The sequence below is a fragment of the Papio anubis genome, chromosome 8 (genome assembly GCF_008728515.1).
Source record: "Papio anubis isolate 15944 chromosome 8, Panubis1.0, whole genome shotgun sequence".
NCBI classification, from domain to species: Eukaryota; Metazoa; Chordata; class Mammalia; order Primates; family Cercopithecidae; genus Papio; species Papio anubis.
Genome location: NC_044983.1, coordinates 39,201,138 through 39,226,894, shown reverse-complemented (window position 1 = coordinate 39,226,894; position 25,757 = coordinate 39,201,138). Strand labels below are relative to the sequence as shown.

General features: G+C 40.0%; 1 protein-coding gene across 4 annotated transcripts in view; it reads left to right on the top strand.

Moving 5' to 3' along the window:
* The window catches only part of ZMAT4 (zinc finger matrin-type 4), a 372,597-nt gene that overhangs the window by 116,966 nt on the left and 229,874 nt on the right, over positions 1–25,757 (top strand). For all 4 annotated transcript variants that reach the window (XM_031669498.1, XM_017961971.3, XM_017961970.3 and 1 more), the window contains exon 3: positions 18,494–18,583. In XM_031669498.1, coding sequence (XP_031525358.1) covers positions 18,494–18,583 — 90 coding nt within the window. The remainder of the gene's footprint in view (positions 1–18,493; positions 18,584–25,757) is intronic.

Genomic DNA, 25,757 nt, shown 5'->3' with positions numbered 1-25,757 from the left:
AAGTGTGACTTAGAATCAACACATCACCCCCTTGTTGAAGTCCAGAAGAAAGGGCTGTGCAGAAGAGAACAGATGGTTGTGTTTAAGGCACTAATTTCTTCTGGCTTCCTAATTCAGCAAGGAAGAAAGGAATCAGCAGCCACAGCCTCCCCTTGGCTGCTGTGTTTTGTCATGGAAGTCAGAAACAACTGCAGTGGGCTGTCGAGGAGCTGAAGGCAGCTAAACCCTCTCTCCTTAAAAAAAAAAGAAATCGTTATCATTTTCCACCCTTATTAACCAGTTTTTAGAATCTTAGTACATTCCTGTGAAACAGCAAATCAGTCGGCAGGTGAAGAAAAGTGGGCCAGGCTTATTTGAAATCTAGCTAAGAGCAGATGGCGGGAGGGAAAGGGTTATGTGTGGTACTGCATAATGTGGTGCCCAATAACATTAGGATGAAGACATTATTATTTTCCCTGGATGAGAAAATGTCCAGCCTGAATGCATGATTACACTGGTTAAACACTTCTCAGTAGTTTTGGACTAACTTTATATGTGCATATTTATCTGTGGGCTGACTTTTGTGAAGAGACTGAATCAAATTAGATTGTCAAGAATGATGAGGGTCAGGAAGAAATTATAGAATCCTGACCATGTGTTTGAGAAAGACAAGCAGAACTGAGTTTGACAGACACTTCTGTTTCCTTTGTTTTAACTTCAGTCTGAGACAGTGAGACTAATTAATATACTAGATGTAATCATTTCAAACCAAGGAGCATTTTTTGGACACCTACAGTACATTGTACCTTGTTACAATATAGAAGATTCACCATGCATTGTGCTTTGCCAAAGGGCTGTGGTTTGGAGCCCCGTGAGATAAGCTGGGCAGTTATTAGTCTGTATTTTATGAATTCCTGACATAAAAGTCAGAAAAGCTAAACTATGTGGCCAAGACAATGAGAGCTGTGACAGGTCAGTATAGGATGAAATTAGTGTTCTGGAGATATAGGCGGAGATTTCAGAGAGGGATCAGTCTTGCAATAGACATTGAAGGGTCTGTTTACATATACAGAGTCTAGTATATCAAAGGGAGGCATGTGTGTATCCCAGGAACTGGGGTGAGAATCAGCAAACGCTTAGAAGCCCCAATATGCGATGTGTGATCTTAGGGTGCTAGGAAAACGTATCCTGCAGTCCAGCACTGTAGTTAAGACTTTAGTCTCTGAAGTCAGAAAGCCTGGGTTCAAATCCTGGCTCTATACAGTATGTACTTGTACAAGTTAAATATTATTTAACTTCAGAATGTAGAGTGTTAAAAGTTCATAATGTGCTTTTCAACTCAGTCTATGCAAGCCACCTCTCTTGTTATTTATTGACTTATGTACTTTTATCATCACAACCTGGGATGGATTTGACCTTAGGCAAGGCAGCTCTCTGCAGCTCAGGGAATCCCTGAAAAGGCTGGGGTCTGTCAAACCCCAGGAGCAGGGGTAATGAGTTCTCCATTGAGTGAGGATTGGGGCAGTGTGTCTTCATGTCCATCAAACTGACGAAACTCTCTGTGAGTTTTAAGGGTCTATCTATGGATTCTGCCAAATTTTCTAGATAAATGTTTGTTATTATTTGCAAACAATAAGTTTTAGCTCTTCCCTTCCTATTCTTAGATCTCTTTCTTTCTTGGCAGGGAACTCCAGTGCTATATTCGGCAACAGTAGTGATAGTGGCCATATTTTTCTTGTTTCTAGTCTTTAAAAGAATGCTATCAATATTTCCATATTAAGTATAATGGTTGTTATAGATTTTTCATACAGCCTGTATGGAGAGAAGAACAGCCCTATCTTTCCCTAGCTACTTGAATTTTAAAAACATTATAAATAGGTGCTGGATTTTGTCAAGTGATTTTTCTGTATTGATTTAGATATGTATTGTTTTCATCTGTTAGTCTATTATTGTGGTGAATATAGTGATTTTTTAATGTTGTGCTATGTTTGCACTACTAATTAATCCATGACTGATCGTGATATATTACTTAAAAAAACACAATGTTGTATTCAGTTGGTTAATTTTACTTAAGAGTTTTGGCATCTACATTTAAAAGCAATGGACATATCAACCTCATAAAATGATCTGGGCATTTGAACTTCTAAAAATTATTGTTGGTGGTGTTAGTGGTGGTAGAGAAGAGAGGAAGTGGTTGGTGATCATTTCAATTATTATTATTTTTTGAGATGGAGTTTTGCTCTTGTTGCCCAGGCTGGAGTGCAGTGGCACCATCTTGGCTCACTGCACCCTCTGCCTTCCGGGTTCAAGCAATTTTCCTGCCTCAGCCTCCCAAGTAGCTAGGATTACAGGCACCCGCCATCACACCCAGCTCATTTTTGTATTTTTAGTAGAGACGGGGTTTTACCATGTTGGCCAGGCTGGTCTCAAGCTCCTGACCTCAGGTGATCTGCCCACCTTGGCCTCCCAAAGTGCTGGGATTACAAGTGTGAGCCACTGTACCTGGCCTCAGTTTCTTTAATACTTGAGATTTTTTTTCAAGTTCTTTTTTATTCCTGGGATTTTTTTATCATGTTTTCTAGATATGTATCTATTATGTTTATGTAGTTGTTTATAGTAGTTTTTATAATTTTATTTTTAAATAACAGCTTTATTTTGATATAAATATTATAAAGTTTACCATTTTAAGCGTATAGTTTGGTGATTGTTGGTTATTTGGTGTAGTTTTGCATGGATCACCACCACTGCTTCCAGAACATTCACAGCATGTCCCCCAAAACCCCGAAACTCACTAGCAGCATAGGTTAGTGGTATTAAACAAACTCTGTGCCCATTCTCCCCTTTGCCAAGCCCCTAGCAACCATTAATCTATTTTTAGTCTCTGCAGATTTGCTTATTCTGGATATTTTCTTTGCTTTTTTTTTTTGAAATGGAGTCTTGGTCTGTCGCCAGACTGGAGTGCAGTGGCGGGATCTCAGCTCACTGCAACCTCCACCTCCCGGGTTCAAGCAATTCTCCTGCCTCAGCCTCTCAAGTAGCTGGGACTACAAGCGAGCATCACCACGCCCAGCTAATTTTTGTACTTTTAGTAGAGACTGGGTTTCACCATATTGGCCAGAATGGTCTTGATCTCTTGACCTCATGATCCACCTGCCTTGGCCTCCCAAAGTGCTGGGATTACAGGCGTGAGCCACCGCACCCAGCCTATTCTGGATATTTTCATATGTATAGAATCATATAATATGTGCCTCTTGTTTCTGACTTCTGTCACTTAGTGTAATGTTTCAAGGCACATCCATGTTGTAGCCTGTGTCAGGGTTTCATTCTTTTCTATAGCTGAATGATATTTATCTTAGGATATACTGCATTTTTAAAATTCATCATCAGTTGATGGATATATGAATTATTTCCACATATTGATTATTATGAATAATGCTACTATAGTTATGTACAAGTTTTTGTGTGAATATGTTTTTCAGTTCTCATGAGCGTACTCCTGTGAGTGAAATTTCAGAGTCATATGGTAACTCTCACTTCTTCAGGAGCTGCCAAACTGTTTGCCAAAGACGTCACACCATTTTATATTCCCACCAGGAGTCTATAAGGTCTCAATTTCTCCACCTCCTTGGGGAACACTAGTTATTGTCTGTCTTTTTGATAGCCAACTTAGCATGTGTGAAGTGATATTCCATTGGACCTATTTTTCCAGTGACCAATGATGGTGAGTATTTTACCAATGACTAATGATGGTGAGTATCTTTTCATCAACTTATTGACCTTTTGTATATCTCTTCCGGAGAACAAATACCTCCCCTCAACCCTCACAACTCGCGCCTTGACTGTAAATCCCCACTTGATCTGATTGTATTTGGAATCAAGCCCAGTTCCATGCTGGATACTTTCTTCCCTTCTCGTAATAGATTTTGAATGAAATCTATCTTTACCACTTTAACATCTGTCCAGCTCTGGTTTTCTTTAACTGAGTCCTTTGCCCATGATTTTAATTGAGATATTTGTCTTTTTATTATTAAGTTGAAAAAATTGTTTACGTATTCATGATAGAAGTCCCTCAACAGATACATGATTTGAAAATATCCCATTCTGTGTGTTGTCTTTTTTCTTTCTTTTTGTTTGTTTTTTTCTTTTTTTTTCTTTTTTGGGAGACAGAATCTCACTCTATTGCCCAGGCTGGAGTGCAGTGGCATGATCTTGGCTCACTGCAACCTCTGCCTCCCGGGTTCAAGAGAATCTCCTGCCTCAGCCTCCCAAGCAGCTGGGACTACAGGCGCCGGCAGCCATGCCCTGCTAATTTTTGTATTTTTAGTAGAGACAGGGTTTCACCATATTGGCCAGGCTGGTCTCAAACTCCTGACCTTGAGATCCACCCACCTCAGCCTCCCAAAGTGCTGAGATTACAGGCGTGAGTCACTGGTGTCTTTAAAGCACAACATTTTTAAAAAATGTGATGACATCCAATTTATTTATTTTTCTTGTCACATGTGCTTTTGGTGTCACATCTAAGAAGACATTGTTTAACTTAAGGTCACAAATATTCAAAGGCTTTTATAGTTTTAGCTGTTACATCAAGGCCTACAATACATTTTGAGTTAACTTCTGTATATGGTAGGAGGTAGGAGTCCAACTCCACCGTTTTGCATCTATTTAATTGTCCCATCATTATTTGTTGAATTGTGCTGGCATGGTTGTCAAAAATCCATTAACCACCAATGGAAGAATGTATTTATGAATTCGTAATTCTATTCCATTGATCTATATATCCATCTTTATGCCAGCACCACCCTGTCTTGATTACTGTAGCTTTATAGTAAGTTTTGAATTGGGGAGTGTGAGCTCTCCAACTTTGTTCATTGCAAAATTGTTTTGGCTAATCTGAGTCCACATGAATTTTAGAACCAGCTTGTTCCTAAGCAGTTTTTTTTTTTTTCTTTTTGATGCTATTGGAAATGAAGTTGTTTAATTTCATTTTTAGATTGTTAATTGTTAGTGTTTAGAAATGCAATTGGTTTTTGTATTTTGATCTTGCATCTTGCAATCTGGCTGAACTAGTTTATTAATTCTAATTTTTGGTGGATCGGTTAGGATTATGTCATCTGCAAGTCAAGTTTAGATGCTTCTCTCACCCTCCTCACCCCCATGACTTGTCACTTAATTGTCCTGTTGTGAACCTCCACTACAATGTCAAATGGAAGTGGCAAGGGGGGATATTCTTGTCTTGCTCCTCTTCTTCGGAGGAAAGCTTCGGATCCTCCGTGAAGTGTGCTGTTAGGGTTTTTCACAGATGGCCCTATCAGGTTGGGAAACTTCATTGCTATTCCTAGTTGTTGAATGTTTTTGTCATGAGAGGGTGTTAGATTTTGTTCAAAGCTTTTTCTGGCTCTATTGAGATGATCATAGAGTTTTTGTTTTTCCTTCTATAAATATGGTACATTACGTTAATGGGTTTTCATCTATTAAACCAATATATCTTACTTGGTCATGGCATATATTTCTACTACTTAATATGTCTGCCTTATATTTTTTATGATTTCATGTTTTTGCTTCATATTGGTAATATCTTCTCAACTTCTTAAATATACTCATCTTTCTTATTTAAAATTCTTGGTTCATATATTCCAATATTTTTTTTTTCTCTTGGTTTTGTGCCCATTGCCTACAAGAATGTCGGTGCTCTGAACTAGAACAGGAACACTGAGCAAAGGATTTGATATAGGAGGAAAGATAATGGTTCTTTCTGGAAGTATAGGCAGTCCCCCACTTACAATGTTTCAACTTAACAATTGTTCGACTTTATGAGAAAAGGATACACATTCTGTAGAAGCCATACTTCAGTACAGTATTTAATAATTCACATGAGATTGTTGACAATATATTATAAAACAGGCTTTCTGGTAAATGATTTTTGCCAGCTGTAGGCTAATGTAAGTGTTCTGAGTATGTGTAAGGTAGGCCAGGCTAAGCTATGGTGTTGGGTAGGTTAGGGGTATCAAATGCATTTCGATTTAGTTGATGCATTTCAATTTCAGTTTACCACAGGCTTATGGGGAGAAATCCCATCGTGAGTCAAGGAGTGTCTGTACTGAGTTTCAGTAGGGTGGTCGGATAGCTGAAGGGCAAGGTTGTGAAGGTGGTTAGGAAGAGGAGAAGGAAAGTTGGGAGGGGAGGGAAAGATAAGATTCCGAGAAATGAAAACTGGCAGTTGAAGAGCTTGAGAGCTGGAAGGCATTAGAGCAGTGCCCCTGCCAAAAGTGGGTTTCCTTCACGCTCAGCACCTCTCAGCCTGCTGTTTCCAGGTTGCCGGCAGGTTGGCCTTGAGACTGCTTCTCCCTGATTTTGCCTCTCACTGAAGTGCTATCCAGCTGAAGCCAGAAGGCAGCTCACTCTGTCTGGTTTATTTTCCTGCCAATCTGGGATTGGCAGCCACCAGGGAGAGAGGGGAGAGTTAGAAAGGAGAGGAAGGGAAAGCCGCGATTTTTTAAAATCCGTTTTCCTAGGAAGCACTGGGGGAGCTGGTGAAAAAGCTAATGCCCAAAACTCTATCCCTAGTAATTCTTATTACTCAGTCAGAAACCTGCCTTTTAAAAAAACTCCCTGTGATTCTGAATAGGTGATCCAGGCATCAAACTGAGAGAGAATGGAAAGGAAAGGACTCTTGCAGTCTGACCTCTGGCAGTCTCCTCTCAGCTGTCCCGAGGATGGGGTGCTCTGCGTGCCCTCACCTCTAGAAACGTAAACCTCTTCCTGTGTTTCTCTCTGGTTCCTCTCTGGTCCCTCTAGTTGAGGGAGAGGCATGACATGGAGCTCTGGGTGCTTCTGGGGGTGTTGGGTACTTGCATTAGTCCAGTTTTCACCCTGTTGATAAAGACATTCCTGAGACTGGGTAATTTATAAAGAAAAAGAGGTTCTACATGGTTGGGGAGGCCTCACAATCATGGTGGAAGGCAAAAGCATACCTTACATGGTGGCAGGCAAGAGAGAATGAAAGCCAAGCAAAAGAGGTTTCCCCTTATTAAACAATCAGATCTTGTGAGACTTACTCACTACCATGAGAACAGTATGGGGGAAACTGCACCACGATTCAATTATCTCCCACCAGGTCCCTCCCATAACACGTGGGAATTATGGGAGTCACAATTCAAGATGAGATTTGGGTGGGGACACAACCAAACCATATTAGTATTGATTGAATACTGATAATACATTTCCAAAATACATAATCCAGCCTCTCTAGCCAGGTGGTTGAGTAGAGGATGCATTACAATTTAAAATAAAGGTCCTGCAACTCAAAAAATCTTCTACTCAACCACCTAGCTAGAGATGATGGATTATGTATTTCAGAAATTCCCTGTTTTTCTTTAATCCTGCCATCAGTTGAAAGCAACCTGCAAACAGACTGAAATCTGGGTCTTTGAGTAGGCAAACAGAAAAATTGAAAAGCAGGTGGGGGTTGAGCTGCAGGTGATAATGGAATTGCAGCTGGCAGCATGTGCCTGCTTCCTCTAAGGCATGTAAAGTTGGATTAAATAAAACAAATATTGCTGGAATAATCAAAGATGCTTTGGAGTACTCAACTGTGTTTGGGGACTCAGAAAGATGGGATTCAAAAGAGAAAATATCTGTTTTCCCGTCATTAGGTGAAACAAAGCTACTCACCTATTTTTCTACAATATTATTGCTGGCCCCAGCTGCATTGGTGAGAGAATTTTCAGCCCTGCCCCACTTCCACTGGGTCATTTTCTGGGCAAAAAACTGACTGAAGGATGGGGAGAGCAACATTAGTGTAGAGATGGGAGAGATAGATATGCTGTTCTGTGCACATTATTTTACACTGAGAAATGTTCTTTATAGAATCCACTGATTACTTTTTTCAGGTTATAAATGTTATGTATTCCTAGAAGTATTTTTTGAAACTAATGTGGATACAAAATCTTCAAAAATAAAGTCACATTTTAAGTGTGCCCTAGGAATTTGACTTTTAAAATATAATTTGCTGAGAGATGGAGAATCCCTTTGTTCAGCAAGTACTCTACTATTTTGTTTGTTTAGTTAATCCAACTTTTTCTTCTATTATTACTTTGTTTAAAGGGAGTTTTGTTTGTGTTCTGTAATCTGACTTACCTAGCTACTTAAATAGTTAACGAGTATTTAAAGAGGAACAGCCCTGTGCAGAATATTTAAAGGTGTGTTATAGGGTTGTTGGATCAAGAGAAATGGAAGATTCACTCAAAATAACAGAGTTCAGTTTGAGAATAATTAATGGTACATGCTACAAAGTATAAAATAATAGGGTAAAAAGAGAATCTAATGTAAAAATGTTGTACAGAGTAATGAGGTGATCAGAGTAGGTTGGGGGAGCTCCAGGGAGCCTTGTTGCAGCTGTTGACCTCATTGGAGTTGTCTGAGGGACTGCCCTGCTTGCCTTGTCATTCATATAAGGGTGGGGACTCTTGCCCCTTGTTTTTTCCCACAGACTAAACCTCACTCGAAATAGGTGGCTATTCATTCACATGTGGTCTCTGTGTCACCCCTCTCGGTGGTCCCAGGTGATCCAGCCATGCCTCCCGCCCCTCTGCCCAGATGCTTCAGGGGCCTGACTTACCCTCACCAGTGGCCATCAGCTGACACTCAGGGAGGTAGCAAATACCACTCCTCCAGTGCTTTCAGTAAGAATAGCTGAGGCTGCTTGGGAGGCCCGGAGCGACAGGAAAAGGGCTCTCTCAAGTTCTGAAAAGAGAATCTGCCACCAGATCAAATTTTGACCCCTAAGTTTGTTCAGCTGTATGGTCCAAATTCAGATTAGGTCGTCACCCAATCTGAGATGTCAGGAAAGGCTTTCTGCAGAGAAAATGTCCCCTCCACCCACCCATCTGCAGCCAGGTGTGTGCTGCATGGCAGCCTTCCCGAAACATAGTATGGATTTAAAAAATTTGTTTATTTTTGTTTCTCAATCACTTTATCATGTATATTTAAATTTATTTTGTAATGTCTTATTTTTGAGTATTGCTGCTATCCTTGTTATCATTCCCACTGTTTTTATCGCTGATTTATTTTGTGAAAGTTGTACACTAATGTTCTGTTTTATGTCAAAATCAAAAGTATTTAATGAAATACTAGTTGTATTTAATGTGGTTATGGAATCAGCTGGAAACACAAAACAAACAGTGATTGTACAGCAGGCTGGACCCAGGAGGTCAGGTTCATTTTGTTACATATGCAATAAACTCACGACTTTATTAAAAGAAAGAAAGAAATCGGTGGCTATCACACTAGTCTTTGCCCTTGCCAGTGGTGGGGTTAATTTTTGGACTCCACACAGTGCTATTTTTATAAAGTGCTGTAATTTTTCTTAGTCCAGCCACAAATTTTATAGAAGAAACCCAAGATGTTGTAAACTGTAGCCCAGGATTGGCTCATGTTGTTTAAGATTCCATATTTCGGAAGGATTTGATAGCTTTGTTACTTCACATTACCCAGTCTTCTCTGACTTTAATCACTGATCACACTGGCTTTATTTTTTCCCTTATCCCTAACTTTAACTTCTCTTCAAGGACTTTCTGGGGAAATAGCACTTTTTCCCCAAAACAGCAAATAGAGGCCTAGATGAGCCCGTGTTCTTTTATTTCTCATGTGACTCTGTTTAAAATGCACAGACATCATGGAGACATATTTAGCTCTGTACTGAACACCACAGAAAACTGTTCCTCCAGGCTTTGGTGGTAATTTAATTTTTTGAGTTGCAGGACTTTTATTTAAAATTGTAACACATCAATGTAGTCACTTGTGTAGGCAGACAGCCACATAGATGATTACAAACATGCTTCCACAATCACGGGCACTGCACATCCCACTGTACATGATTTTTTCTCCAGCAAAAATTTGCTTTTTCCTAATACTTTTTATGATAAGTGTTCTTCATTTTAAATGCTATTTTAAACATATTTTGGGAGAAACGAAGTGACCTAATTCTAGAAACATTAAGACTACCCTTTTTGCTTTTGGAAATTGAACTGATTGCTGTGTAGAAGAAGAAAGACCCCAGGAGAACAGCAAGTGTCGATGGATGGCATACACATTAGTCAGCCTAGGCTGTGTCATAACAAGATACCAGATTTGGGGGCTTAACCAACAGACATTTATTTTGTTGCTGTTTTGGAGGCTAGAAGTCCATGATCAAGGTGCCAGTAGAGTTGGTTTCTGGCGAGGGCTCTCTCCTGGCATGTAGACAGCTGCCTTCTTGCTGTATCCTCACATGGCCTTTTCCCTGTGCACATGGACAGAGAGAGAGAGCGAGCGAGCACAATCTCTGGTGTCTCTTCCTTTTCATATAAAGACACCAGTCCTCTCAGTTGGGGCCCCACCCTTGTGACTTCACCTAACCTTAATTACTTCCTGACAGACCCTGCTTCCAGATACAGTCACATTGGGGATTAGGGTTGCAACACAATTCAGTTCAGAATAAAACAAACGTCCATGATCCTATAATTAAAAGCTAAGTCATGACACCTTCAGCCACAGAAGCCTATATATCTGACCACAGGTTAAAGGACACTTTACAGAGCTAGTATCTAGTGGATCCCTGATTCTTGGAAACAGTAGAGGAGTTAATGCTGCCTTGTTCCAAACCTCTCTTCCTCAACACACTGCCTCTGTTTGAGCCGTGGACTCTGCAGCAAGACAACTGCTACTCTGAATCTCCTCTTTTGCACTAGTTGCAGGAAACCTTCAGTTTCTTCAGAGCTTATGCTTCAACTGCAGTCCATCAACTCATCTGCTGAGAGGTTTCCTCCGCCGTGCACTCTGTCAAATGCCTGTGGGCACTGCTGCTTAGGACTGTCTCTGGTCTGTGGGCTCCCTTGCTTATCTCTGACCTGTACTGCAGCCATGGAGTTTAGAAATGGAAGTAGATCTGTGAGGATTTCAATTTCATTTTTTGAATGCAAAGGGATCTGTAACAACATATTTCAAATGTACACAATACTTTTACACAATGGCCTTAATTCTTTAAGGGTCTTGGGTTCTTGTTCTGAGGTTGACTTATTCTTTCCTTCACATGTTGAATCACTGAAATGACAAATCTTTATTGAGCACCAGCCATGTGTCAGGCATTGTGACAGATTTTGAGGATACAACAGTGAAACCAACAGATATAATCCTTGTTTGCTGAAAACTTGTAAGTTGTGGGATCTTAAGAAAATCTCTTGGTGTTTGTGGGACATGTTTTCCTCTATTAGAATGATAAATCATCAGTGTTAGAATGAATCTTTAAAATGATGATTTTTCCTTCTGATTATTGGAATGATTTGCTCTTCTAAGTAATCTAAAATTTCAAAAATGCATTAACAAGAAAACTTAAAATCACTCGTAATCCATATAAACAATGCTAATCCTTTTGTATGTTTCTTCCTAGATCTTTGCCTTGTATTTGCATACAGATGCATGTACATTTTTGTTTAAAAATGTACATTCTGATTAGAAACTGCCTTTTAAAATTTATATATATATATTTATGTCATTGAATATTATCATTATGTTTGCCAGTGGCTCTTGGGTATCTATTATATGGATATATTATAATATTTATCCTTCTTGTTTTAGGGCATTTAACTTATTTTCCCATGTCTACTATTATAAATAAATGGCAATACATGTCTCCGATTGTTTCCTTAGACTAAATTCAAAGAAGTAGGATTGTTGAATCAAACAACTTTTTGCTTTGGATATATATTGCAAAATTTCCATCCAGGAAGCTTGTATCAATTTACATGCCTATTATCTATCTATGTACACAAGTGCTAGCTTTTTCTGCATCTTCACCAATATGGATATGTATATTTTGTAAATCTTTGCCAATTTGATGGGTGAAAGAAACACATTTTTTAAATTAAACAGTTGTAAGGTAGCATTTGGATGAATTTCTCTTTGTAAGTCTTTTAACTATTAGTATCTCTAAATTCCTATTTCTATCCTTTGTCTATTTTAATGTTGTTTCTTTCTGAATAAATTTGTGAGGACACTTTTGATCTCAAAGCTAGTAAGCCATTTTCTTTTACGTGCTGCAAATATTTTTCCTACTTTGTGGGTTGTTTCTTATATATAGGTATTTCAGATTGAAAACACTTATTTTTTTGTAGCCAGGTCCATCAGTCTTCCTTTTTTCCCTTTCTTTGCTTAGAAAACTTTCCCATCACAAGGTTAAATATATTTTCCTAGTTTTCTTTCAGTCCCAAATTACTGAATCTATTTTGGGACTTTCTATTATATTCCATGTATTTGTTTATTCTGCCGTTGAAGCCATATTACATTTGTTCTGGTTTTTCATGTATAAGATCTTTAGTTTCTTTTTCTCTTGTTTTACTTTTTAGTCTAAGCATTCTAGAAATTGTCTCTATCTTGACTTCTACATAGATCTGCCGTGTTGATTTTGCTATTAAACTGAAAGACCTTCAAAATTAAGCTATGATGTTTTAAATTTCCATTCCGTATTAACTCAGACCCTAATACCTTATCTCAATCTGTTGTCTTATCTCATCTTTCAGCTTTTACCCTGTTGATATTTTCTTGAATTAAATGAGAAAAAACATGTGCCATTCAAAATTTCTACTTATTGTAGTAAATATTTTGCAAACAATTGCTTAATTTCCTTGAGAGTTTCTCAAAAGTCTTCTTTCATATTTTTTTCACAGTTTTTTTAATAGATGCCACTAATCTTTGGCAGAGCAGAAGGTTATTAAGGCCAGCCACGTGTCCCTGCTATGTGTGGTTGGCCTTGGATCTTTCCATCATCTACCCAAATCCTTTTAGGATCTTCTGATCTGATTTTAGCACTAGGACTCAATTAAAGACCATTTCAGTAGCCCAGTGGCCTGGGCAGGAGGCCTGGGACCTGGCACCTCGGGATCTTCCAGCAGAGGAATTTGACTTCTTCCTTCCCTGTGTTGGTGAAGCCTTCCTTTAGGGACCAGCTTTCTCTTCCTAGAGTTTTAGTTGACCCATCATTCACTCTAGGTATAGGGAGTTTCTGTGCCCAATGTTCTTCTCCTGGCAAATAAGGGAAGATACATCCATTTGGAAAAGAGTTCCATTCATTAGAGGGAATCCCCAACACTTGCGGTTTTCTATTTGGCTTGTCTGCATTTAACCCTGCCTCCTAGTGAGGCCATGCCGCACCTTTTCCAGGGCTCATCCCTGGGGCCCTCAGTGAAGGGATGCTCCCTGGGGTTCTGCTAGGATGCCCTTTCATTTCATCCTGTGTGATGGAGTCCCTCATCTCGCATCAGCGGTTGTTTTGCAGGAATCCCAGTGTGCTAGACGTTTGGTGTTTGCTGTCCTTTCCCTATTGGCTCCTCTTCTCCCCAGAATGACCTCAAATGTGGTGGCATGTGAGAATCACTCTTTGTTCCAGGTTTTCCTGTTTTATTGAGGTCCTTGGCTTATTTTAGCTGGTTGCTAGAAGAGGTATAATTAGATCCCTCTGATGAAATAAGATGGTGGAAGACTTATCTAGGAAATCAGAAATGGATCTTTAAGCTTATTTGAGATAGCACCTCTCCTGCCAGCTTCACAACTGTGATTCTGGGATGAAATGAGATGATGATCCTGGAAGGACTTTAAAGACTGCCTGAAGCATTATGCAAATATAAGGTTGCTTTGTTATTGCCACATTTTATGATACCAGAAATCAGTAGCCCTGCTGGAAGCAAATTTGAGTTGTGAATGTTTTTGAGGCATGCGTGATAATGGAAGATGGTTATTTAGGTGAGGCAAAAAGCCATTCTATTTCTATGTGTTTCGCCTCCTTCTTTCACAGCAATACATCTGAAACAGAGGTTTGTCTTGTTCTTTATTCCCCCAAAGAGAACGCTGGCCTGAATTTCCATTTTAGACTATTTCCTTGAGTGCCAAGAGATTGTTTCAGCAAAAGAAACTAATCTTCAGATAGGTCTGTCCCCGCACAATGCCTAGGATCGGGGGCAAAGGCTTTAATTAAAATGGAAGAGTTGGTAATTTCTGGTCGATCTGGGAAGCTTAAAGTTGATGTGTTTTGAATGAAAGCAATGACTTTTGCTCAAAATGCAAATATTAATGCAAAAAAGAGCCTGGGATTGACTCTCAGTGCAATTGAAAGAGATTGTTATTTCTTTTTCATGTCTTTTCCCTTAATGTAATGGTTCTTTTTTCCCCCTTGAAACTCTGTAATATATACATTTAACATGTGGGTATTATTTTCTCCTTAAAGTTCTTTTCACTTGGCAGTTTTCCTGTCTTTTCAGACTCTTAAGAGCAGTGGAAATTTTGGTACTAATAAACCTTGGAAAAAGTAATAAGGATGTGTTGTTGCTTGTGTTTATTTGGATGATGTAAGAGCCAGTTTCAGATGTGTCTTTTCCTCTACCCTTCGCAGTGTAGTTGTGTGTATAGCTTAGGCCTCCCCATCCTCTAGTCTCTATTTACACACAGAAAGTGAAAGTGACACTTACGTACCCTGGCATTTGTATGTACTAAAAACAAGTTTTAAAATTGGAAGTAGCATGTATTGCTCTTGGGTTAAGAAGGTTCATCTAATACCAAGTCCTCCAATGAAACAAAAATGCATTTTGAATGTTAATAAGACATTAACAAGGGTAGATGAAAATGTGGTCAATTATAGCAGTATATGTTAATAACATTTCTGATCAGTGATGCTTTTTACTAATTACAATAATTGTGGGTAAAAAGTGTACACAAATCAAGATCAAAATGGCTTAAGCATTGCAAAATTATTATTATTATATTTATGTTATTGGCAAATTTGTTATAAAAATAAAAAATGAAAGCCAATCATACTCCGTGTATCCTAATAAATCATGTTTTTTTTCTTTTTCTTTTCTACCTGTGTTATCTACTTACGCACTTTTATGTAATTGTAATCATAGTATCTGTGCAGTTTTGAGTTTAGCATTTTTCTTTCAATATTCATTATATATGTATGTACATATATATGTATATATATAACATGCATTTAAAAACCTTTTTATATATATATATGTGAGTGTATGTGTGTGTGTGTGTATATATATATGTAAAGGTTCCCCCACCCCCAATTCTCCGTTTAACATAGGGCGTGCCATGGCTGCTTTATCTAGCCTTCTGTTGTTAAATCTGCAGTTGTCTCCCTAATTTTTTGTTCCTATTTAGGTAATGCTGCAATGGACATCTTTGTTTCAATTAATTTTAACTTTCTTGTTTTAGGAAAGTTTTTGTTCATTTGTTTGTTTTTTAGAATAAATTGAAAGGAGTGAGATCACTCTGCCAAATCTCAAAGAATTTCCAGTAGGTTCAGGGTAGAAAGGAGCCAGTTAGAGGAAGACACTGTAAGTGTCTCAGAGAGTCTCATCTAGAGAGAGAGGTGAGAAAGCTGGGAAGAAAGGAAAGGGTGGCTGAGGTGGACAGCTCACCTGAGGCCAGGAGTTACAGACCAGCCTGGCCAACATGGTGAAACCTCATCTCTACCAAAAATAGAAAAACTACCCAGGCAGGCATGGTGGCGCACTCCTATAATCCCAGCTACCAGGGAGGCTGAGGCAGAGGAATCGCTTGAACCTGGGAGGTGGAGGTTGCAGTAAGCTGAGATTGTGCCATTGCACTCCAGCCTGGGTGACAGAGTGAGCAGAACGAGACTCTGTCACAAAAAAAAAAAAAAAAAAAAGAGAGGGGGAGAGAGAAAGAAAGGGAGGAAGAAAGGGAGGGAGGGAGGGAGGGAGAGAGGGAGGAAGAAAGGAAGGGGCTTCCTGGCAGGTCTCCATCCTCAGGTGCTACAGGCCTAGGTCGGAGGCAGGGCAAGCTGTAGAAACCCCAGGAAGGATCTGCAGGGAACCTCTTTCCCTTTGTCAACCAACGTAATTTGGAAGCAGCTTTGGATTTGAGTCAGGCTAATTGGGAATGTGACTCCACACTCCTCCCCCTGAGAAGTCTGCAGATTTTCACTTCCTGCTGGAAGTTGTGGGCAGGGAAGGCATTGGATCTGGTCCAGGCACCCTGGGGAAAGCAAAGAGAGGGAAAAAAGGTGCCCAGGCAAAAGGAATGCTGCTAAATGATGAACGAGGATGCCTTCGCCATCGTTCCAGAATCAGGTGGTATTTGCCAAAGCTCTGATTTCCCTCACCGTAAACCATAGGCAAGGGTGCTGCTTGCGGTGTAGCCATTCCTTCTCCCGCCAAAACTGGAGGTGGGGGGGGAGGGGGCCGAGGGAGGAAAACAGGCCTGTACTTATTAAAATCACCAATAAGCTTCAAATCCCAACATCTCACATCACTAGCAGCTTCATATCAGAGCTTGGCATTTATTTTCCTAATGGTTCAACTAGTTTGTCTAACTGTAATTAAACAACTCAGTGAACTCTGCCTGTACTAGAAGGTCTTTTTAAAAGAAATGGAATACTTTAGATTAAGAGGGGGGGAAAAAGATAAAAGACAAAACAGCCACAAACCAGGCCGTGTGATGAGATTTCCAGTTTTGCCATAATTTCATTCTCTGGAAATCCAGAGCTTTAGGAGATGGATAATGCAGGGAATGTGAAAAGAAGCTCTTCTATGGTAACAAATGCAAAATTGAAAATCCACTTTAGCCACATTTGAGCTCACATTGTTCCCACTTGTTTTTCCACCCATTATCATCTGTGTGCTTTTTCACCAGCTCAGGCTCTGTCCACAGTCAGCATCTTGCAGTTTAAATGTTCCTTTTTATTCTTTTGACTGCAGTAGTAGTCCCAATATAACGATGACTCCTTCTTTACCTCTAAAATAACCTCAGCAAAGTGGCAAAAAATATGTACAGATGTTAGTAAGCTGCAAATTTATTTGCAAAGAGAAAAATGTAAGCCTGCACGGTCATTTTCAAAAACATGTATAAGCCGCATAATAATGTTGACTCATCTGACATACATCTACATGTCTGTTTCTCTTAAGAAATCTTCTAGACAAAAAAAGAGAAAAAACCTCCAGATGACCTTTGATTAAAACCTACTATGTAATCTATAAATGGTGCTGTAAGTGTTGACAATATATTTCCAAGTCACATTTCAGTACTTTTACACATCTGTAAAAATTTTTCATGTTTCATTGTCACTTTTAAACCCATTTAAAGGCCTTAAAAGTGTTCAGGAATTGCCTAAAAGCATGGTCTTCTTGCTCCAGGCAGAATACAGGAATTAAGAAAGTGATGAATGAAGAAAATGGACAGGAAGGATTTACAATTTATCCTGTAAACAAAATGCAACCTGCTGTGTGTTCTCTGAACATCACTTTGCCTTCGTGGCTGATTCACAAAAGTAAACCAACATCCAGGAGATGGGCTAGGATGCAACTGTAAATAAAGTCATAGTGGAACAAAAGCCTGGAAAAGAAGGATGTAACCTCTGAGTAAAGGAAAAGGAAGGAGTTTTGGAATTAGGGAACAATAGATTGGAGAGGTGATGCAGTCAACAGCGAGAAATGTTTAATATTATGCAGATTGCAATTTTTCATAAGCAAAGTCTCATTTGATACTTATGACACTCCAGCAAATATTGTGGTATTCATTTTGTACATGGAGAAAATGAGACTCATTTTGATATAAACACATTCCAGTAAGAGACTGGCCTAATATACACAGCTAGGAAGTGGTAGAGCTGGAACCCAGATTCTGAATGTCTGATGACTCTTCGTGTTCTTTTCACACTTCCATTCTGCCTCGGGTAGAAACATGAAATTAGAACTGCTGTATTCTTTAAACGTGATGGGAATCCGGGATGAAACTCTCAGTTGAGCAAAGTAGAGGAAATAGGGAACAAAGAAAGCATCAGTTTCTCCATGCTGGGCATGGACCAGTCAGTATAGCCAGAAATCAACAATCCTGCTAATTCCGAAGAACACGGGTCTCTATTTGCTCAACTGCATCATCTGCTGGCAGGTAACTTAGGCTATGGTCAGTCCGCAGACTGACATACAATTGTCTTTAGTTTGCTTATGATATCTGACCTTAGAGAATCCCATCCCTTTTGATAGCTTATTAATGAAGCCTGTGTGTGGGAGAGCCGTGAGAAAAGGCTTCTATTGGGGGTGAGGTGTACCAGGCTCCCAGGGAGGCATTGTCCCCAGACCCTGAGGGTAGGGCAGCAGTCGTGAGAGAGATCACCGTGCCTCTTCTCATCACAATTGATCCTTATGTTATTTCCTTTGCTTATTTGTTTTTATTTTTGAGGAAAATTAAATATAGTATATTATCCACCCTTGGCTAAATGATTTCAATGCCTCACCTTCTTCATTACTGTGTTTTCTCATCTTGAAATTACATTGGCTTTAGAACTTGGGGCAAGCCACTTAACCTATCTGAAACTACATCCTACATCCCTCACAGGAGTATGCAGAAGTGTCTTCTACTGAAAATACATTTCTTTTTGCATTTGCGGGCACTGGCTAGGTTTCAAAGGATTTGAAATGGCTTCTCTTTTACAGTATCTGCTTCTGCTTTTCCTTCTCAGAGTCGAAAACATGCAAGCAAAGTCCGACTGTATTACATGCTTCACCCCAGGGATGGAGGGTGTCCTGCCAAGAGGCTCCGGTCAGAAAATGTGAGTATCTGATGCCATGTGATATCCTCAGATGATTTGTTCTGTGTACTGAGAACTTTGCAGGTGTAGGAATTGTCGTCTAGTCCAGATTCGTAGAAAAGCTGAGTGAGTAGAAATAGTTCTCATTAAATATTACAGATATTATAATATATAGAGAGTTTTTTTTTTTCCTGCCAGAATGTGCCCATATAGTGTTGGGGGAGTTTCTGATGACATGGCACTGGGACCATAAACAGGGAGAATACACAGAGGTTGCGGGGCAGAGAGCAAGGCTGGGTGAGGGAGGCAGGACCACAACACGATGAAGTATTAAGAAGACAGACCTCAGGGGCAAATCTGTCAGAAATCTTAGATACTTCACTTTTTACATACTTCATTTTTCCTCTGGTATGTAAAACAGAATGCCTTGTTTGTTAATTTATAATGAAGAGTGTGCATATCTTGCAAATAAAAATACCCAGGCTTCTTGATCCCTTTCTCTGAAGGAACATTTGCTTGGGAAGACAAATGACAATTATAAAGTCGCTTTGAGGGTGTCAAGTCAGAGCAAAGGGCTTATTTCAGCCATGCCAAGGCAAAGGCTGATGAAATAAACATTCCTTCCTCCCGGTAGGGGTTACTTTTCCTAATGAGTAGAATATTCGTATCCACCAGCTGCAGAGGCTCCTCCTGATAAACACTGCGGATTAAACACAGAAATTCCTCGCCCTTTGAGTTAAGAGGAGGCTGCAGGCGTAGAATTTATACCCCACACCATCCGTGGGCTTGTGATCTTGTTTTCTTTCTGCTGCCATGTAGATGACGCTTTTCTTTTCTCATTAAAAATTAATATATGATCGTTGAAGAAACTTTACAAAATCTTCACAGGGGAAATTTTTGTGTATTTTTCACAGGGGAAAAAAAGAAGGAGCAAGAGAACTGCCTGTGAGCAAAGGTTGTGAGCATCAGGGCTGGTGTTTTTAACAAATTCTAAGCATGCCTCTTGGTGTCACAAAATGAGCTGTTCATACACAGACTAATCTGGAACACTGTGGATCTGTCTTTACTGCCTTGGTGAAGCAGCCTTTAGAGCTTATTGGAAGCAAAAGATGTCATGAAAACTTTGCAAGCTGCTAAGAGCCGGAACTGAGTCTAGTTTTTTTTAGCCCTTAGCTGTAGGACCGTGGGCAAATAAATGATCTCTTGGAGCCCCAGTTTTCTCAATCAGGCAGGCCATAATCATTATATTTTACTTTCCTCACTGGACTATGGTGAACATTAAATGAAATGGTAGATAGGAGGTGTACTGTGACTTGCCAAGCATCATCTGCAAGCACTGAGGAAACAGATAAACAAGACGCAGTGTTGCCTTAAAGAAATTCATAATGTAGTATCGGAGATTGACATTGTATAAAGAGTAGCTGTAATATCACAGTGTACGTGTTTATTAACATCTTGCACAAAGAACCATGAAGATAAAAAGCAAGTGGATCATGCCAAGGGGCTCTGGTCAGGAAAGGTGTTCCTGAAGAGCTGGCATTTGAACTGGAGCTTGGGGGCATGAATGGATTTTACCAGATGGAGGCCGCAGGAGTGAGGGAGGAGGATACCAATTTCCTAGGCACGTTCCTCTCAGAAAATCTTAAGCCACAGGACAGTTGGCCTACACCAGCTTTTATGTAACCTCGGAACCCTATGGCTACTGGAATTGTGCTTCCCATTGGGAGAGTGTCTATTAGCAGAAAGAATAGAATTCTTTTTTCACTTCTTGAAATTACCCAGCAATCAGATCTGACTCCCTTCATTTAATAGCCATTTAGTGTCTTATGCTAATGGTCAGAGACAATGGGATTCATGGCCACTTGACAATTAGCTATTCGTACACCGGTTAATTTTCTGTCTGCTCACGTCGTAATAATGAATGTTGCACTTACATCTGAGCTCCTAGGGAAGGCTTACAGTGGCAAACAGAGATGACTGGACTCAAGCTAATGTTGTATTTGTAGAGACTCAAGATGGTCCTTGCCACTCTAGTCAGGTGCACAATCCCCTTTACTCAAGCTCTGGTGCTGCCAGTAACAGCAAGGACATTTACAGTGGGGAAGGTGTTTGGATTTCAGAGCAAGAAGCATCTGTTTGCATTCTTTATCAAAGGCCCCATGGAAAACTTTTTTCTCTGCTGTTTCCTGGGTTTTGAAAACCTTGATCTACCGATGATTTATTTATCAAATCATTTTTCTATAATTTATTGAGCATAATATAAAAGCAAACCAGTAAACAGAAAAAGCAATAAAATCATCACTTTTTGAAAGTGATAGTTGATGCTTTTGTTACACTGTGTGTACATTTATAGGTGAATATATGATTTCCACTATGCATTTTGATCTATTGGACACAGCATGGAAGTCACCCCCAGTGCTTCTCAGGGGCTTTAAGAGTGTATGTTGGTAATTACATGAATCAACTTTCTTTTGTACAGGCTCATACCTAAGAATTGGGAGACTGAATATACAAAGATATTGTCTGGAGAATGAGAAATGGTGTCTTAATTTTGGGCATTGAAGCCATTGCTGGGTCTGGGGCCAGGGACCACTGCTGTTCTGGGTGAGTGGGTGCAATAGCTCACATCTGTAAACCCGGAACTTTGGGAGGCTGGCAAGAGGAACACTTGAGGCCAGGAGTTCAAGCCCAGCTTGGGCAACATAGTGAGACCCTGTGTCTACAATTTATTTTTTTTTAATTAGCCAGGTGTGGTGGTGCATATCTACAGCCCCGCTCCTCAGGAGGCAGAGGCTGGAGGATTGCTTGAGTCTGGGAGTCAGAGGCTGCAGTGAGCTATGAATGTGCCATTGCACTCCAGTCTGGGCAACAGAGTGAGACACTGTCTCTAATAATAATAATAGCAATAATAATAATAATATCTAATGTATAGATTTATCATAAGGCCCAACTGACATAAGTCATATTTGTTTAGTGTTTTGTTTTCAAAGCACTTTCTGCATGCATTATTATTACTGATACTCTCTCCACTAGCACCCTGTATTCTCAGAAGGATATAACACTTTTTGATGGGGTTTTTTGTTTTTTTCTTGTAAATTTGTTTGAGTTCTTTGTAGGTTCTGGATATTAGCCCTTTGTCAGATGGGTAGTTTGCAAAAGTTTTCTCCGATTCTGTAGGTTGCCTGTTCACTCTGATGGTAGTTTCTTTTTATTGCGGCACTATTCATAGTAGCAAAGACTTGGCTTGGAATCAACCCAAATGTCCATCAATGACGGACTGGATTAAGAAAATGTGGCACATATACACCATGGAATACTATGCAGCCATAAAAAAGGATGAGTTCATGTCCTTTGTAGGGACATGGATGCAGCTGGAAACCATCATTCTCAACAAACTGTCGCAAGAACAGAAAATCAAACACTGCATGTTCTCATTCATAGGTGGGAATTGAACAATGAGAACACTTGGACACAGGAAGGGGAGCATCACACACTGGGTCCTATTGTGGGGAGGGGGGAGGGGGGAGGGATAGCATTAGGAGATATACCTAATGTAAATGACAAGTTAATGGGTGCAGCACACCAACACGGTACAGGTATACATATGTAACAAACCTGCACGTTGTGCACATGTACCCTAGAACATAAAGTATAATAAAAAAAGAAGAAAAAAAGAAGGATGTAACACTTTATTCTGCTTGCCTCTCAGTTCCTACTCAGCTTCTCTGCTCCCAGGGGCTGTGACAGGTTTGCATCCCAGTGTTAACTGATTGAGAAGAACATTCACATCTGCCCTGAATACCCCCAGTGCTGGCTTCTGTAAACACAGAAAACTTGTTCCTGATTTCCCACACCCTGACCACATATGACCCCTGCTCCCACCCCATTCATAGGAACTCAAAATTTACTTACAAATGCAGCAAAGAGCCTATTATTACTTCTAAGGTCTATTGTTGCAATTTCTACTTCAGCCCATTTGGCTTTTGCTGTTGTTGTTGTTGTTTTAAACACCCAAATTCATTTCTATCTTCTGTTTTGACATTGTCAGCTGTTTAAATGTTCTCTTCCCGTGCTTTTCTCTTTAGAATCCTTACTTGGATCTTACATTTCTTTTCCCCTGGAAGACATTTTTCCCTTGGGGCCACACAGTAAAATTAAATGAGAAATAAATTGTTATAGTCAATTGCCTTAGAGAAATTTTCAGTAATCCCTCGAGCGTTAGAGACAGAAGGGACTTCAGTGTTCACGCAGTCTATTGAGACTCTCAGTTTTTCACCCTTTTATTATCTTCTCACCCATGGGCCAGATGCTTTGGGAAAAAATGATCTGTTTGGGAAATAGCACTTTTAAGTAAAAAAGATGATTTAGTTTTACCTAGGTTTTTTTTTTTTTTTTTTGATACTTTGATTTTTGCAAAATGTAAGTAACGCTGACCAAAATCGCAAGTCAATATTAAGTAAACAGTATTTTTATGTGGAGTTAAGATAATTCCCTCTACACATAGAGAAGCTTGGCATTTGGTTAGTGTCATCAGGGTTATTACTCTTCATATACGTGCTTTCCTTTAGATCTGAAATATTCTGTAGCTTGAGAAGCTGAGTGTCACTTTCACAAGTCCCTAAATATCCTAGAGTCTAGCTGGGGAGGAATCAATCTAATCTAAACCCTTCTTATTACAAAGGTGAAAATAAAGGAGTACCCAAAGTGGTCAGACCTGAGATTAAAATCCTGCTTCCCTAAATGCTATTCCTAGTCTTTCCCCACATATCTTGAAGTGGTATCTTATTTTTCGGCATTATAACCATTACTGGGTCTGGAGCCAGGGAGCATTGCTGTTCTGGGCAGGGTAAAAATAGTGGCTGGCTTTTATCAGGCACTTTCCACACATGTTCTAAATGCTTTACATATATGAGTGATCTTTCATCTTCACAAGCCCTGGAGAAGGCAGGAGTTGTCACTGTCCCTATTTAGCAGAGAAGCCAACAGAGAGATTAAGTAATTGACTGTCATCACCCAGCTGGTACTTGACAGAGACATGGCTGGAAAAGTAGAAAACAAAAGGAGATTTACTCGGATACTGTAACCCGGCTCCACAACGTCCCATGTGCCATCGTAAGAAGGTAATGAGCATCTGCAAAACGCTGGGGGACATGGACACCTTCCCCAGCACAGATCAGGATCTAGTGGGGGAGTCAGATGTGTAGACCATGTATCTCAATGCAGTGTGATAAGTGCTACCATAAGCATATGCCTGGGCATGGTGAATGGTTCCTGGCCTCTCCTGATGGGATGGGGCTGGATAAGGTTTCCTGGAGAAAGTGACACTGAACCACTTCTTAAAGGATAGATTTGGGTGAGCTAAATAAAAAAGAGTGGGATAGGGCCCTTTGGAGGGTGCAGTCAGCATCGGTAATGTCTTCAGGGAAACAGATTCAGAGGTATTTCTTGAGTATGAAGTTCTAGCACTGTTGGCTACCTAGGGCTGTTGTAACAAATTGCCACAAACTGGGTGACTTCAACAAAGAGCTTTTATTCTCTGGTGGTTCTGGTGGCTATAAGTGTGAAATTGAGGCATGGGCAGGGCCTTCCTCTGGAGAGTCTGACTGAGAATCTCTTCCTTGCCTCTCTCATAGATGCTGGCAGTTGCTGAATTTGTAACAGTACCACACAAACCTCTGCCTCTGTCTATCTTTTCATTTTTGTTTTTTATTTTTAGAGATGGGATCTTGCTCTGTTACCCTGGCTGGAATGCAGTGGCACAATTATAGCTCACTGCAGCCTCGAACTCTCAGGCTCAAAGGATCCTCCAGCCGTAGCCTCCCAAGTAGATGGGATTGCAGACGTGCACCACCACACCTGGCTAATTAAAAAAAAAAAAATTGTAGAGATGGGATCTTGCTGTTTCCCAGGTTGGTCTTGAATTCCTGGCTTTGAGCGATCCTCCCACTTCAGCTTCTCAAAGTGTTGGGATTATAGGCATGAACCACTACACCTGGCCTTCTTCTCTGTGTGTATCTCTGTATGTTCTCTCTTGTTCTTATGAGGGCACCAATAATTGGATTTATGGCCCAGTATAATCCAGTCTGACATTTCTTAACTACTTACATGTGTAAGACCCTATTTCCAAATAACATTGCGTGTCCTAGGTTGATGCGAATTTGGAGGGGGACATTATTCACTCAGTACTATGGCAGAGGTGGGAGTCAAGGTTGGGATGGTGGGACATTGTGTGTAACATTGACATTTCCTTTGTCAGATGTCCTCCTGTCTTCTCAAATGGTCTGCTGCTGACTTCGTGGTCAGTTCTCAAAGAGAAATGCATTTACCAATAAGTGCTGCGTGTTTTGGCTTCCAGCTTACATAGTACCCAGCATTGAGAGTTAGAGTGGAGATTCTATCCCCGTTCTGCTATGCGTGTGTTTCACAACTTTGCTTTAGACTTTCTAAAACTCAATTACCATGGTAATAATCAAGGAATAGATTTGCTGTCCTGTCTGGCTCTCAGAATTGTTAAGGGACTCAAGATAAAATCATGTTTGTGAAGGTGCATGGTAAATTGTAAAGTGTGTGTCAAGTGTTCTGTTGTGGAATTTTTTCTTCTTTCTTGTGGATTATCTCCTGATCTACAGGCCCCTTCATAATCAATTAATCAATCAGCCAATTTCTACTGAGCTTCTACTATGTACAGAGTACAGAGCCACATACTGTCAAGGACACAGAAAAAGGTTGAAATGTGTAGTTCATCAGGTAGTTGGAGAGAAAAGTCATAGAGAAAGCAATTTAAAAACAATCAAGGGCTGATTTGTGTGGCCCTGCCTCTAATGAAGTTGATGATCAGAGAGGTGTTTTTTTGGTGGGAGCTGGAGTGCTTAACAATGGCTTCCCCAAGGCAGATGCTTTAGAAGGCTCTGGAAGATTTATACGGTGATGGGGCGCCTGTTCTTGGCGGAGCTGCCTGCTGTGCAAAGCCTTAGAAGTAACAATGAGGAAGGCCTGTGGGAGAACTGGTTAGGCAGAGACTTGCAGGGCCCCTTCAAACTGACTTTCATTCAATATTTACTTAGAAAGACCCTTTGAAAAATTAGCAATGCATATAGTTGTTTTATATGCAAAGTAAGGAATCAAGTCCATAACCCAGTTATAACATTAAAACTTGTTTGGAATTGGATCTCTTGTGGATAGCTATAGTTATGCA